Source organism: Gymnoscopelus braueri (genome assembly GCF_963280865.1).
Source record: "Gymnoscopelus braueri genome assembly, chromosome: 16".
NCBI lineage: Eukaryota > Metazoa > Chordata > Actinopteri > Myctophiformes > Myctophidae > Gymnoscopelus > Gymnoscopelus braueri.
Window position 1 is genome coordinate 4,124,747 of NC_137616.1, and position 16,345 is coordinate 4,141,091.

The window sequence follows — 16,345 nt, forward strand, 5'->3', positions numbered from 1 at the left end:
TGTAAACAGGATGTAAACGAGGAAATAAAATGTTCAGGCACAGACAGGATTAAAACACTTCTTTATTAAAAAATAGGGATTACTACAGTGCACAAAGATTCCGAATGCCAAGTTAACATCCGTGGGTACCGGGTAAGCACTTTATATTTTGCATTTGTATGTTCAGAGAAATAAGGACGGATGTCCAGTGACAACTGGGGGGCTAAAGACCAAGACTATCATAGAAACGCAAATCAGAATCGATAAAATACATGATGGTATTGATCCAAGGCTATATCCCAACATGATCTTCCACTATTCTAATATTCCTTGAAATTCCCCAGTACCCCAGTGAGCCATAGTCGGCTATTAGACCTCCGTCTAAAACAGGGTTATAACTGGTCTAACAGTGAAAGTTTTTAGACGTCTAGGCTTAGCCTAGACATTGATTAGCTGTTTTTTAAGCTAATCAACGTCTACATTATAGCCGTCATTTCAACGGCTATTAATAGAGTTGATATAAGGGTCGTAAATCCTGCTCTATGTTAATTAAAACTATTTGTAGTTAAACAGCTGAAAACTCAGTGTAAAAAGGATGAGACGAAATCAAAGACAGACACAGGCCGGTTCTCAAATTAAAAGGTTGACATTGTATTAAGAGAAAGAATCAATCCACGAGGCACTGTACAGCAAAAATATCTCTCTGCCTAAACAGTCAATGATCACAACAGTTATACACAAATGAAGTTGTTATCAGCTCTGACGATGACATCTGGCCATGAGGAGCCTTGCTCGTAGGTTGAGAGAGAAGATGGCAAGCGGATGGTGTGACAGTTTATCTTGGACAAACAGCGTCCAAATGTCTCAAACAACACGTTGACCTCAACTATGACCGGCGTCGCTGGAGGTGTTGTTGCTTTGTCATAGATGATCAAGTTAACTTCAATGAGCTGTTATTGTATTCCTCCAGAGATAATCAGTGACCTTGGAGGGCCTGCGCTCTGTACAGCTCAAAACACATGCAGTCTCTAGAGGAAAGGAGAGACCTGATACTAGGATTGGTTTTGTCCAACCTCGAACTTAATAAAATCATAAGATTGGTGAGCAAACTTGAGTTATGCCAAGATGGCACACTAAAATAGGATATGATGGCATATACTGTATATCAATATTGTCGACAAAATACATAGTTTTAACTCTAACAGCTATAATAAAGATGGTCTATAGAAACTTAAAAAACAGCTAATCAACGTCTAGGCTAAGCCTAGACATCTAAAAACGTTCACTGTTATACCAGTTATAACCCTATTTTAGCCTAGCCCTTAGACGTATTTTAGACGTCTAATAGCCCGAAAAATGCTCAGTGGGATGTTTCAGTTAGTATGGTTTCCAGGAAGTACAGTACACTGTAGTATTTCCTTGTCAATATGATTGTTCTCTAGATTCATAACTATTGAGCTGTGAGAAGTCATTATTGTTTTATTTATTTTCAGTGTGTATAGACATGGCCTCTGCCAGCATTCTCCTGTCTGAAGAGCAGTTCCTGTGTTCTATCTGTCTGGATGTGTTCACTGATCCAGTCAGCACTCCATGTGGACACAACTACTGCAAAACCTGCATCACACATTACTGGGACACTAGTGATGTGTGTCAGTGTCCACTGTGTCAAACAATCTTCTGTAAGAGACCAGGCGTGCTTGTCAACACTTTCATTTCTGAGATGGCTGATCAGTTCAGGAAATCCAAGCAGCTGAACAACGCTTCCAGCACAATCCAAGAACCTGCTGAACCAGATGAAGTCTCCTGTGACGTCTGTACTGAGACCAAGCTCAAAGCCTTGAAGTCCTGTCTGGTGTGTCTGATCTCCTACTGTGAGACTCACCTGGAGCCTCATCAGAGAGTCTCAGCATTAAAACGACACAAACTAATTGATCCTGTAAAGAACCTGGAATACTTTATTTGTAAGAAACATGACAAACCTCTGGAGCTGTTCTGTAAGACTGACCACATGTGTGTTTGTCAGATTTGCATGACGTCAGACCACAAGTTACATCAAATTGTATCTCTGGAAGAGGCTTATGAAGGAAAGAAGGCTGAGCTGGGAAAGACAGAGGCTGAAGTTCAGCAGATGATCCAGGAGAGACAAGTGAAGATTCAAGAGGTCACACACTCTGTAGAACTCAGTAAGAAAGATGGAGACAGAGAGATAGCGAACAGTGTGCAGGTCTTCACTGCTCTGATCAGCTGTATAGAGAGAAGCCAGGTTGAGCTCATTGATGTGATTGAAAAGAAGCAGAAAACAACTGAGAAACAGGCTGAAGGCTTCATCAAAGATCAGAGAATCAGAGAATCAGTTTTATTGTCACATCACAGGTTTACAAGGTAAAAGAGTGGGTGAAATTCTTTTTTGTACATCGTTCCCATCGCAACGTTAGTTTCCATAGAAAGAAGAGGGGGGGGGGAGAAGAAGAGGGTGGGGGGTAAGTGGGAAGGAGATCAAAACAAGAGAGCAACAGAAGGCCAGACAAGTTATCTACATATTTACAAATTACCTGAGATAATAAAAACTAAAAAAAAACTAAACTAAGGTGCCTGAGCATAGCAGCAATGTATTGTATACTGTGCATGTTATACTTATACTGTGCATGATAGACAATGGACGTTAAGGTGCTTAGAGGAAAAGGAGCACAATAAAAAAAAGAACAAAAAAAAGTCAGTGCGTTATACAAGGGATTAAGGTGCAAAAGGTCAGTGCGTGTCCACCTAGAGTGGACTGACCCTAGTATAATCCGCAAGTAGCTCCATGAGAGAGTTTAACAAAAAGTCATTTGTACCTGGTGTAGTCCACAGGTGTGTCCGAGGGGGGGCTAAAGTCCAAGTCATTGTCCCTGGTATAATCCACAGGTGTGTTCAGGAAGAGCCAGAAAAGAAAAGAAAAGGCTGCTGAACAAGGCCTATGCCTCATCCAGGCTTATTCCCCATTCAGCATTCTGACAGCAGCCGGATTGAAACTACACCAATACCTGGTGGTGGAACTCTTGATACTGCGGTAGAGCCCCTTGCCCGGTCGCGGTCGTTGTAGGGGGTTGAACAGTCTGTGACTTGGGTGGTGCTTGTCCTTGATGATGCGCTTGGCTTTGAGCACGCACCGCTTTTTGTACAGTTCCTGGAGCGCTGGGAGCTCGATTCCCATTATCCGCTCTGCCGATCGCACTACTCGTTGTAGGCTGATCTTTTCTCGGGCAGTGCAGTTCCCGTACCAGGCCGTGACACAGCCTGTTAGGATGCCTTCGACAGAACTGTTGTAGTACAGCCTGAGGATGCGACGTCCTACTCCGAGCTTCTTCAGGCGGCGGAGCCAGTACAGTCGCTGCTGAGCCTTTTTCCTCACGTGTGTGGAGTGCGTCTCCCATTTGAGGTCCTCCTCGATGTGTACTCCGAGGAACTTGAACTCGCTGACCCTTTCCACTGCAGCACCGTCGATGAGGATGGGCGCATGGTCTCTCCGCGGCCTCCTGAAGTCCACGATCAGTTCTTTGGTCTTGTCGACGTTAAGAGAGAGGTTGTTCTCCCGGCACCAGCGTGCTAGTGATTTGATCTCCTCTCTGTAGTCAGACTCGTCGTTGTTGACGATTCGGCCTATCACTGTCGTGTCGTCCGCGTACTTTATGATGGTGTTGGAGACATGTGTGGCTATGCAGTCATACGTGTACAGGGAGTAGAGGAGGGGGCTCAGCACGCATCCCTGGGGTGCTCCGGTGTTGAGGGTCAGGGGGTCGGATGTGATGCTGCCCATTCTCACCACCTGATGTCGGTTGGACAAGAAGTCCTGTATCCAGTCGCACATGCTTGGGTGTAGCCCTAGGTCTCTGAGCTTTTTGTCAAGTATTGCTGGGACAATGGTGTTGAATGCTGAGCTGTAGTCCACGAACAGCATACGTACATATTTGTCCTTCAGCAGCTTGTTGTCCATGTGCGAGAGGACGGTGTGGAGAGCCATGGCAATAGCGTCGTCGGTGGATCTGTTTTTGCGGTATGCATACTGCCACGGATCCAGCGAGGCAGGTAGCGTGGAGCTGATGTATTCCCTCACCAGTTTCTCGAAACACTTGCTGACGATCGGGGTGAGAGCAACAGGTCTCCAGTCGTTCAGGCATGTCACTTTGGCCTTTTTGGGAATGGGCACAATGGTTGACATTTTGAACCCTGCAGGGACCACAGCCAGGGAGAGGGAGAGGTTAAAGATGTCAGCGAAGACACCCGCCAGCTGGTCTGCACATGTCTTAAGGACCCGGCCTGGAATCCCATCAGGTCCGGCTGCCTTGTGGATGTTGACCCGTGTGAAGGCTGTACGCACTTCTCTCTCCGAGATGGTTAGAGGGTTGTCCTCTGCTGGTGCTGCTGATGGCCCCGCTTGGCTGCCGCGGTTGGAGCTGATCTCAAACCGGCCGTAGAAAGTGTTCAGTTCGTTGGGGAGGCAGGCAGGCGGGTTCACCTCGCTTCTGGTTCTTGTTTTGCAGTCTGTCAAGGTGTGTACCGCCTGCCATGTGCTCCTGATGTCGCCATTGCTGAGTTTGTCTTGCATCTTTTTTGTGTAGGCCTTTTTCGCCTTCCTGATGGCGCTGTTTAGGGCCGCGCGCGTCGTGTTGCGCGTTTCCACGTCGCCAGATTTGAAACCAGCATCCCGTTCATGCAGATGTGCACGTACTCCGCTGTCCATCCATGGTTTCTGATTGGGATAGATCCGAACTGTCTTTTTTGGGACTATGTCATCTATGCACTTACTGATAAAGCCAGTGACTGAGTCTGAGAGTTCGTTGATGTTATTCCCAGCGGCGTTCTTAAACATCCCCCAGTCAGTCTGGTAGAAGCAGGATTGTAGCATAGCGTCTGTGTCCTCAGACCAGATTCGGATTTCCTTCTCAACGACCGGCTCCCTTTTTAGCCTCTGTTTGTAGGCAGGTAGCAGCTGGATGGCGTCGTGGTCAGAGCTTCCTAGCGGTGGGCGTCGGAGGGCTTTGTATCCATCCTTGAAGGGCGTGTAGCAGTGGTCAAGAATATTGTCACCACGGGTACTGCAGGCGACATGCTGGTGGAATTTGGGAAAGACCTTTTTTAAGTCTGTCCGGTTGAAGTCGCCTAGGCAGATGACTGCGCAGTCCGGGTGGCGATTTTCTTGTGCACTGATCGCCTGGTGTAATTCCCTCATAGCTGTGTCCTTATTAGCTCCAGGATGAATGTAAACAACGGCTACAATCACAATGCTGAAGTCGCGTGGTAGGTAGAAAGGACGGCAGGCTATGATTAAAAGTTCAAGGTCTGGTGAGCAGTGACTATCTAGGATTTTAACATCTTTGCACCAGTTGTTGTTGATCAAGGCACAAACTCCCCCCCCACGTTGCTTACCGCTTAGTACAGTGTCTCTGTCTTTTCTATACACGGTGAAACCAGGGGGAGTGATGGAAGAATCAGATGCTAACTCCGTTAGCCACGTCTCTGTTAGCACAACAATACAATTGCTCCTCGTCTCTGCGTTGTATTTAACGCGCGCCAGTAAGTCGTCCATAGTGGTCACAGTTCTTGATTCACACAGAGATCTAACGTTCGCTAGCAGGATTGAAGGCAGTGCAGGTTTATATCCACGTTTTGTTGTCCTTACGAGGAGACCTGCTCTTGTCCCTCGACGCCACGGTCTTTTTCGTCGCCTCGGGTAACTTTCTGTTCCTGCCGGAACAAAGGGAACACCTCCCCCCTCCCAGCCGAGTGGAAGGTTTTCAGCGAAAAAGTCCGGAATTCTGTGTGTAATCGCTGTGCTAATGTCCATAAGTGCTTGTCTGTCATAACTCCTTAGACACGCGACGGTGTAGGGAAAAAGGAGAAGGCTAAAAAATACTAAAAAGATGGAAAAACGTTGCGATGTTACAGAGCGCGTACGGATGCGGCCGTCTTTCATGGCGCTCCCAGTAGATATAGTAGATATGCAACAAGAAATCACTGAGTTAAAGAAGAGAAGCTCTGAGCTGAAGCAGCTCTCATACACTGAAGACCACCTCCACTTCCTCCAGAACTTCCCATCCATCAACACCCCTCCATCCACCCAGGTCAATGTCCATCAGCCTTCATTTGTGGGGACTGTGAGGACCGCTCTGAAGACACTCGGTCAAGAGATGGAGAAGAAGCTACGGGATGCTGAGCTGAGGAGGATCCAGCAATATGTAGTGGATGTGACTCTGGACCCTGATACAGCACACCGTGAACTCATCCTGTCTGAGGATGGAAAACAAGTGACTCGTGGAACAGTAAAGAAGAACCTCCCAAACAACAAAGAGAGATTCTCTAAATGTACACGTGTTTTAGGGAAACAAAGCTTCTCCTCAGGAAGGTTTTACTATGAGGTTCAGGTTAAAGGGAAGACCTATTGGAGTGTAGGTGTGGCCAGAGAGTCCATCAACAGGAAGGACTCAAACACACAGAGTCCCAACAAGGGTTACTGGTCTATAGTGTTGAGGCATGGAAATGAGTACAGGGCTCTTGCTGATCCTCCTGTCCTCCTCCCTGTAACAGAGAAGCTCCAGAAAGTGGGAGTGTTTGTGGATTATGAGGAGGGTCTGGTCTCCTTTTATGATGTGGAGACCAGAGTTCATCTCTACTCTTTCACTGGCTGCACCTTCACTGGCAAACTTTACCCAATCCTTAATCCATGTTTCCATGATGGTGGTCTAATCATCTCTCCTGTCAATCACATAGATTAGACTATCTTAATCCTCAATCAGTTTTCAATTAAGACAACAAATGTGTATATTAAAGGGTTAATTTAACTGTCATTTCAAATCAACTCAAAATCAAATTCAACTGTTGTACCAGATGCATTCTAATGAAAAACAAGACATTCATTTTGCATTTGTTATAACTACATACTAATTATGGTAAATTATTTCTCCATTGAAACGTTTGTTTATATTAACCACTGAAACCCTAGTTTATACTTCAGCTACAGCTACTAAAAATTGTTGCAATATTTTGCATCGTGACACTTTGTGAGCTTGTAGATATGCTATTTTCTGCTTTTTTTTTTTAAATAAGAGTTTTTGCTTATAATGACATGGGGCCTGTTCCTCAAAAGGTGAATTAGAGCTAAAGCCTGGCTTTACCACCTATCCTGGCTTAATTTAGCCAGGATTAGAGCTGAGTCGGTTCCTCAAAAGGTGAATTATCTTGAAGATTAGTTTAGCCAGTTCACCCTGGCTAAGTTTAGCCTTATCCGATTCCTCAAAAGAGAATTGAAGCAAGCCTAGCTTAGTTACCATGGCAATTTAGCTGTGAAGTTAGCCTGGTCAGGAGCAGGCTAACAGCCAAGCTTTATTAATCCAGTGCCTTGTTCTTCAAGTTTTGTGAAATAGCTGTTAGTCCAATGACTCCAATCATAAACCAATGAGTTTTTCTACACTTATTCAATTCTTATGCGAAAATCAAAGATCTACAAGCCCGAAATGTTTTTGTCTTATGGCGGCCGGGGGTCCCCGGCCCCCCATGGACCCCCGCCCCCGTGGACCCCCGGACCCCCATGTACCCCCGGCCCCCTGTGTACCTCCGGACCCCCGTGGACCCCCGGACCCCCATGGACCCCCGGACCCCCATGGACCTCCGGACCCCCGTGGACCCCCGGACCCCCGTGTACCCCCGGCCCCCTGTGTACCTCCGGACCCCCGGACCCCCATGGACCTCCGGACCCCCGTGGACCCCCGCCCCCGTGGACCCCCGTATACCCCGGACCTCTGTTGGGGGTCAACGGGGGTCCGGGAGTACACGGGGGGCCCGGCCCCCCGTGTACTCCCGGACCCCCCGTTGACCCCCGTGGAAACGTGGACCCCCGGCCGCCAAAAGGCAAGCTTTTCCCTTGTAGATCTTCGATTTTAGAAATTTGAAATTAGAAAATTATTCTAAGTGTTTATAATTATAATTCCAACATTCACTTAAACTCCTTATGTTTAAACCTAACTGAATTATATATTTATGGATATAAATTAATTAATTGCATATTTTTGGACAACTTGTGCATTTAATTTGTCGGCAATACTTTGCCACGCTTTCTCCCTGGATCTATATTTATTGCGGCCGTGTTTCCTTTCTTGCTTATTATAAATTTTACTTCCTTGTAAGATTCCATGAGCTGCTGCAGTGCTGCTGTTCAGCCACAGAGAAGAACGCCGCTCTGGTTTTGGGCTCCATGATTGGTCAAGTTCAAGGATTCTGCTATCGACTTTCATGGTCTTTTATAGAAATAAGTGAAGCCTGGCTTCATTATCCTGGCTCGACACAGCCTGGCTTGACAAGGCCTAGCTCGACAAAGTCGCTCCTTTTCAGCCTGGCTTGGCGTTCCAGGAACCGAATAAACCAGGCTATACGGACCCGACTTTGTCAAGCCTGGATTTGACTTGAATCCAGGCTTATTTAATTCACCTTTCGAGGAACAGGCCCCCCATGGTCAACATAGAAATGCCAGGATTAAAGTGGTTAAAAAGTATTTCCTGTCAGTAAGACTGTTGAAATCTTGTCTACATTTATTTCTTGGTACAATGACTTGATTGTATATTTTATTTCATGCCATTGGAGTTCAAGTCAACATTTGTGTTAATTAATGTCCAGGAATACATCTAACAGGAATAACAATATTTTATTGCAAGTCTTGTACTTTAATTTACTGTAGAACAGTTAATTGAAAATAGTAATGCAATGATTCTGATGTTAATAATTGGTTATTTTATGAAGCTGCATGTTATCAATTATAGATTATTTAATATAAATCACTAATTATGATTATGTGCAAATGCCTGTGAACTGCTTGTATTGTACACACTTTGTAGTATAAAAAGAAATAAACTTGAATGAATGACATTCAATTGTGTTTTTAATTTTTATTCTTAGAGTGTTGTATGTAAATGTAGAACTTTTATCTTCTTATAAACATGTGGTCTGAAGCAGTGGTTCCAAAACATTTTGGCTTGAGACCCAAAAGAGACATTCTGTCTCCTCACCCTCAGTACCTGCTAGTGAAAATAGCAGATCTACAAGTTGTGAGCTTGTAGATCTGCTATTTTCAATGAGCCTAGTACTGTGGTCATAGGCACAGTATAACTTGCGCCCCAACACATTATAGTATTTTGTTATATTACTTATACTGGAAATAGTTATGAGATGGTCATGACCATCACATAGACGTTATGGCAGATCATACATTTTACTCACTATTTAATAACTTTAATACTTGCTGGCGTATACCCATTCCAAATATAAAAACATATAGCAAAGTGATTTCTCTTCAATGAGGGTGTGGGTTGGGATTGTCGTGGTGGCACTCTAGTGCCCTCTATTGCCCTAGAGCCACTGGTTCAGAAACACATTGAAAAAACATAATAAATAAGCAATATAATAAATGTGCGATCATACCCTGTTTGGCATGTGTACTCCACTTCTGGTCCAAAGACAAAATCATCTCCTTTTGTAAGCTGCGAACATCACCAGGGCGACCACCACATGATTTGACTGTAAATCAAAGGTATATGAGTGAGTACAGGTGATGACAATGAAGTATTATTATTAAGTGATCATTTTAGGATATGAAAGACTGATATATTTTTATTATCAAATGTGCCTGCCATGCCAATGGCAAAACACTGAGAAGCCTGAGAAGACATTAAAATGATCCCAGAATAGTTTTAAATTGAAATATCCCTTTAAGTAACAATGATAATAATAATAATAATAATAATAATAATAATAATAATAATAATAATAATAATAATAATAATAATAATGATAATAATAATAATAATAATAATAATAATAATAATAATAGTAATAATAATAATAATAATAATAATAATAATAATAATAATAATAATAATAATGAGTACTTCTTAAAAAGCTGTTACAAAATTAAAAGACAAAGCAAAGATGAATAGAAAAAGATTCAATTTGATTTCTTAATACATTTTCACAATTATTACAAACCACTGAATCCAGTGCAGAGTCAACTAAATTGAAAAGGCACAAATAGTGAATGTCATAATTACAATCAAAATCATGATTAAGGAATTGAAATGATTAAATCATTGAAACATTCAAGCTCATTATGACTTAAATGGTTATCAATAAGGCAGGGTGTGATAACATAATCCAATAAGATAAGTCATAATAAAATAACAAAATCCTGGTGTGGTTATAGCAAACGCAGATCAAACGACATTTTATTTGTCTTTGATAAGCTTAACTGGCAACTGCTGATAAAAACACAATTTATTGACACAAGGATTTAACAGTCACACTTTTATGGATTACAGTAAAATGTAATTGGCTTTAAATATGTGTGTCTCACATTGGGAAGTTTGAAGCTGCATGGAGACAAAACGGCCTCTGAACGGACCAGGTTTGGGTTGCACTTCAAACGGGAGTCAACAATCACTGCTAGTGACAAGTGTTCGGATGATGTCAACACCTGAGTTTGCTAAATTAGATGCGACTGGCATCTGTGCCACAAACTATCTTCCATGTCCGATCAACATTCTTGATGGTCAATAGGCAGCTAGGTGATTGAAGGGTGTAGACCACACTTCAGTGCAGAGTGAGACTTGAGTTTGAGACAGAGGGAGAGTCACAGGATGTCTCAATTTTATCCAATAATATCAGTGTGAAAACTGGATAAAACTACAATTGTGCTTTTATATCGTATTCACTACAACAAGCCTCTACCTAATACCTACAGTAGAAGCGAACCTGCCAGTCATCAAATGGGTCACCTTGAATAAATTGCGCTCTATAGTCCTACACGCTCAGTTATATCCAATACTGACGTTGTCCTCTATACTGCCTTAAAGGGGAACTTTGCCCATATATAATGCAAATCATATAATTATGTAAATAAATGAACTTTGGTTACTGGTGGTAGACGTTTACTTCATCTCTTTTTCCTCTCTCTCTACTCTCTCTATTGTCTCTTGGATCCACTCTAAGTAATTCCCCACATTAACGTAATAGCCTTTAAACTGCTGTTTCCGACAACTGCTGCCCCAGGACGCGATGCCTTTGAGACGATAGGGCCCTTGGCCATCCTTATTCCCAAAGCCCAACTATGGCACAACAAATGGACCACCAGCGTCCCCTCTGCAGCTGTCCACCCCACTCCCTCCAGCACAGAACATGTTCTCTGTGAAAATCATTGGTTGCTTTCTGGACACGGGTACTTTCTTACACTCATTAAGGGAGTAAGCCGCAATTTGAGCATATTTTAAGATTTGGCTGGGTGATCCTTCTTCCGTTATGCCCCAACCCGACACAGTGCCTGGTTGGTTTTCCTGCACATGTCTGTCGAACACCTCGGGCAGACAAATAGGAAGGAGGTTGGGCCCTAGCTTCACCCTAGAAGACAGCCTGAGCAGAGCAATGTCATTGTCATAATTGTTGTGTGGTCTGTGTAAACTAGTATTACCATATCCAGAATGGATTATGACATTTTTGACATCCATGACCACCACATCAGACTGGGATCCTGCCAGCTTGTTCATATCAATCAGTCCACCATACATTTGGACTTGTCTCGCTTCAGACCCACTCACAACGTGAGCTGCAGTCACAACCCACCCATCCTTGATCAATGATGCTCCTCCTCGTCTTGGTTCTTGGATGTGGAGTTGCCAAGGAATCTTCCCCAGTTCTGCTACCGGGCTACCTCCCCAAATACTGGCAGGGCGCAAGATATCCTCTTCTGGCTTCCCACACACTGAAACACACAGAAAGGACATGATAATAGCATGGGGGCAGGGACGTGCACAGATAGACTCTAGGTGGTGCTAGAGCATTTGCCGTGTGTCTATTGTCTGTATATTTTTTTTACAGTGTTTGTTCGCTTTGTTTTGTTTTTTACAGTGTATAGTATGTGGCCCATGGTGACATCGATCAACCAAAGGGGACAGTCTACACACACAAACACACACACGCACGCACGCACGCACGCACACACATCTCCTCCCCGCAAACTCAAAAGACTCAAAAGTCTCTGTTTCATGAGAATGCTTCTCTGTGTAGTCCAAAACACTACACTTGTATTATGGCTCATTGGGACGTCATCTCCGTTCAGCTCGTTGAGAAGCCAGCAGGTTGTTCATTGGGGTCATTGAGAGTTCATAGTGCTGACTGTTACTTACGCTGGCATGATACTGACCATGATACTGACATGATACTGACATGATATTGACCATGACGCTGACATGATACTGACATGATACTGACCATGATACTGACATGATACTGACCATGATACTGACATGACACCGATCAGTGGTCCCAAATGAATGTGTCTGATCCCAAATGAATACTGACCATGACATTGACCATGACACTGACCATGATACTGACACGATACTGACACAATGACCACTTTACTAACACGATACTGACCATGATACTAACATGATACTGACATGATACTGACCACGATTATCACAATTATTTCACAGATTTTCAAAAATAGCAGATCTACAAGCAATACATCACAACTCATTGTGAGCTTGTAGATCAGCTATTTTTGTTATGAATACATGAGTGCCTTGATATTTTGACTTTGCACTGCATTTAGAATTTGTTTACATTTGACATGTTAAAATGTATTGTGATTCTGTTGCTATTATGAACTCCCCTAAACTGCCATGTATCGAGTATATTTGTATTATTATTATTATTATTATTACATACACATTCCTGTGTGCCACCCTCATTTACTATGAGGTTCAGGTTAAAGGGAAAACTTGTTGGGGTGTAGGAGTGGCCAGAGAGTCAATCAACAGGAAACTATCAAACACACCAAGTCCCAACAACGGTTACTGGTCTATATGGTTGAAAAATAGAAATGAGTACAGGGCTCTTACTGACCCTCCTGTCCTCCTCCCTGTAACAGAGGAGGTCCAGAAAGTGGGAGTGTTTGTGGATTATGAGGAGGGTCTGGTCTCCTTTTTTGATGTGGAGACCAGAGTTCATCTCTATTCTTTCACTGGCTGCACCTTCACTGACAAACTCTATCCAATCCTTAATCCATGTTTCAACGATGGTGGTAAAAACTCTGCTCCTCTGATCATCTCTCCTATCAGTCACACAGATTAGACACATTTTTACTTTTCAATTAAGACAACAAATGTGTATATTGAAAGGATCATTTAACAGTCATTTCAAATCTAGCCATTTAACTGTTTTACCTACCAGATGCATTCTGCTGAAAGACATTCATTTAGCATTTGTGATGACTACAGACTATGCTGTGTTCTGAAGAAAAAAAAGTTCTTATTCTTTTACATTTTTGAGTTAAACATTTTTGCTTACCGGTATATGGCCAAAAGAGAAACGCCAGCGTTAAAGTTGTCAGATTAGTCTGTGTGTGTGTGTGTGTGCGTATGTGTATATATATATATATATATATATATATATATATATATATATATACATACTGTGGAGTGTCTCTGTGGGCCCGCTCTGACCAGCGTCCCATGAGAGGTAGGAGGTGTGCTCTAGCTGAGGTGCAGCACTGCAGACCATGGTTGGCCCTAGGCAGAGTGATTGAGGGGCGGTACCTACCTGCCTACCTCCTCAATCAGCTCGAAATGATGACTGCTGTGTCTGATTACCAAGTAAGGACACCTGGGTTCTGATCAGCCTGGGCCATAAAATGCTGAGGCTCACCTCAGCTCAATAAGGCTCACTCTTCTCTGCATTGGACGCTGTCGGGCGGTAAGGCATACACTCCACTATTTTCCCAACATTTGAGTTTAGCTCGTTACTAATGGACTGTTCTTTCTGTTTTTAGGCAACCTATGCGGGACACTACTAACGGATGAATGTTGATGAAAATACCCCGAATGGGAAGATGATTTATGTTTGGCCGCATCTATTCCCCCACCCCACCTTTGTTAATTACCCTGAATAAACTAGCCTGGTAAACCCCCCCTCCCTCCGGAAATCTCATTTGCATTTGGTTTCAGGAAGGAGGGTCTGGGATTGCTCACAGAGTAAAGCTGCCCGAACTGCTGCGCATTCGAACCAATCAGCGGCTGCTAGGGGCGGGATCATCCAATCACCTGCCTAGTAGCTTGAAAAAATGAAACTCCGTCTGTCATCGATTCTGCGCCCGGAGTCTCAGATGCAAGTACGCTGTGAAACAAAATGTGTGTCGCAAGCTTCTTCCATTTGACGGAGTGAGGTTATGAATAAACCTGTTTTCTTGTGAAACCCAGCTCTCTCAGCGTCTTGGTGTTGGTCAGCTTCCACAATACACACACACACACACACACACACACACACACACACACACACACACACACACACACACACACACACACACACACACACACACACACACACACACACACACACAGCATATATATATAGATTTTGTTTTATATATATATAGATTTTTCTTAGCTCAGTGGTTCTCAAACTTGTCTGTGATAGCTATATTTTTCCTAGTAAATACCGGTCCATATCTATCGGTCAGATAAGAATTAATTACATCAATAAACGGAGGAAGGAAACGTGTTAATAATAGTATTTGGGTTTGTTCCAGAGAAGAGATTTTTACAAGCGTCGGAAAAGCATGGTTCCAGATGTATTCTTCTGATGTTAAAACAGAGATACAAAGTTATATACACATAACGTGGGGTAACGCCTTTCGTCACCACATCAGCCGTCGGTTATGTCTCGAATGGCTCTGTTTCAAGGGCAACCAAGGTTGGGGTATCATTTATGCACTGAGCTTATAACAACAAATCTGTGTGGCAACGAGGTTAACCTGCTATCTAATATTGTTGACATAGCTGAAGGAGCCCATCAGACCAAAACAATGTTGCAGGCTGGTGAGAGGCACTGACACTTTTAACCATATTAATACATACAAATGGAAAATGGTACACAATTAGACCCATCAGTCTGTATCATGATATATATGTATTTGGCCGCAGACCCCCATCTGAAAATATTTTGTACCCCAAACAAAATGTGTGTCCTTAAAATGTTTCAAGCTCACAATGTGTCACATTGCAACACATTGTGAGCTTGTAGATTGGCTATTTTTAAACCACCAATATATGGGGTTGAGTGGTTAAACTTAATGCTATATTAACAAATTTAGCTGGGTACCCCTGTGGGTCCCCGGACCCCACTTTGAGAACCACTGCCCTAAAGGTCAGTTACATGGTGTGAAGCCTCAATGACTTCAGGTCACATGACAGCCTCCAGTGTAAACAGTGTGATATAAAACAATATCTGAAGGACTTTGATCAAAGGCCAGTGGTTGATAACCAAAAGTTTAAAGCAAATGGTACGCTTGTATAACCACAGAGGAAATATAGGCCTACCATAGTTTGAGAACTCTTCAGCTCTTCTCAGTCAATATTATATCCACCTCATAAACAAAAATTCAATACAAATAGAATATACATGTAATGATGTGAATGTAAAATATAAACATTCCTAATTTTTATATTTTCTATTCTGCACCATTGAACCTGCTCACAGCATGAAAATGAGTCCAGTGAATAATTCACTTTTACAAGGAGTGAAGCAATGCTGACTGACATCTCAGTGATGTATCACAACCACAAGTAGAATACAGCCACAGCAGCGTGACAGCTGAGATCATATTGTCTAAACCTCATATTAACAGGAGCTTATCTTTAACAGAGAAGACTTATGGACATAGACAGGTCAGTACGGTATAGATATTATTTAATAAACAACATAACATAAGTGCCTGAAATTCCCCTTTTCTTCTATTTGTCTGAATTAAATGTTTCAATGAATTAACGTTTGAGTAACTACAGTTCAACTACAGTATAATGATAATGATCTGAGCACAGACACAGCTGAACTATCATGTTTTATAACTTTATGTCTGTAAATTCAGGTGAATTTTGATTGGCTGTCAGTGTTCGATAGTGTACGATATCGCTCACCACTGTTGTTGTCATAGTTGTGGTGTGGACTACTTGAGTTTAGAACAACATTTAAAACAACATATTTATACAATTGTTCTTGGTGTGTCTACATTAGGTTTGTCAATACCATCTATGTACTGTGCTGTGCTGTGTACGCAATATGCTTTATGCTATAATGTAAGGTTGTATGTTTAAAGTAATCATTCAAGAACAACATTTGATACTTTAAACTTTATTCTGTGTAGAAATGGCGTCTGTCAGCATTCTCCTGTCTGAAGAGCAGTTCCTGTGTTCTATCTGTCTGGATGTGTTCACTGATCCAGTCAGCACTCCATGTGGACACAACTACTGCAAAACCTGCATCACACATTACTGGGACACTAGTGATGTGT

General features: G+C 42.8%; 2 protein-coding genes across 2 annotated transcripts in view; both read left to right on the forward strand.

The window, feature by feature from the left end:
• Positions 1–1,483: 1,483 nt before the first annotated feature.
• Positions 1,484–13,160, forward strand: LOC308102627 (zinc finger protein RFP-like; the record flags this gene model as incomplete). The annotated part of the gene is made up of 3 exons (XM_080452428.1): positions 1,484–2,336; positions 5,944–6,713; positions 12,766–13,160. 3 exons carry the CDS (start codon positions 1,484–1,486, stop codon positions 13,129–13,131), a joined length of 1,989 nt encoding a protein of 662 aa, XP_080308554.1. The 3' UTR covers positions 13,132–13,160.
• Positions 13,161–16,200: 3,040 nt separating this feature from the next.
• The window catches only part of LOC308103697 (zinc finger protein RFP-like), a gene marked incomplete at its 5' end in the record, with an annotated part of 1,925 nt that continues 1,780 nt past the window's right edge, over positions 16,201–16,345 (forward strand). The window contains one exon of the mRNA XM_080453821.1: positions 16,201–16,345. This exon is cut by the window's right edge and continues 1,780 nt beyond it. Coding sequence (XP_080309947.1) covers positions 16,201–16,345 — 145 coding nt within the window.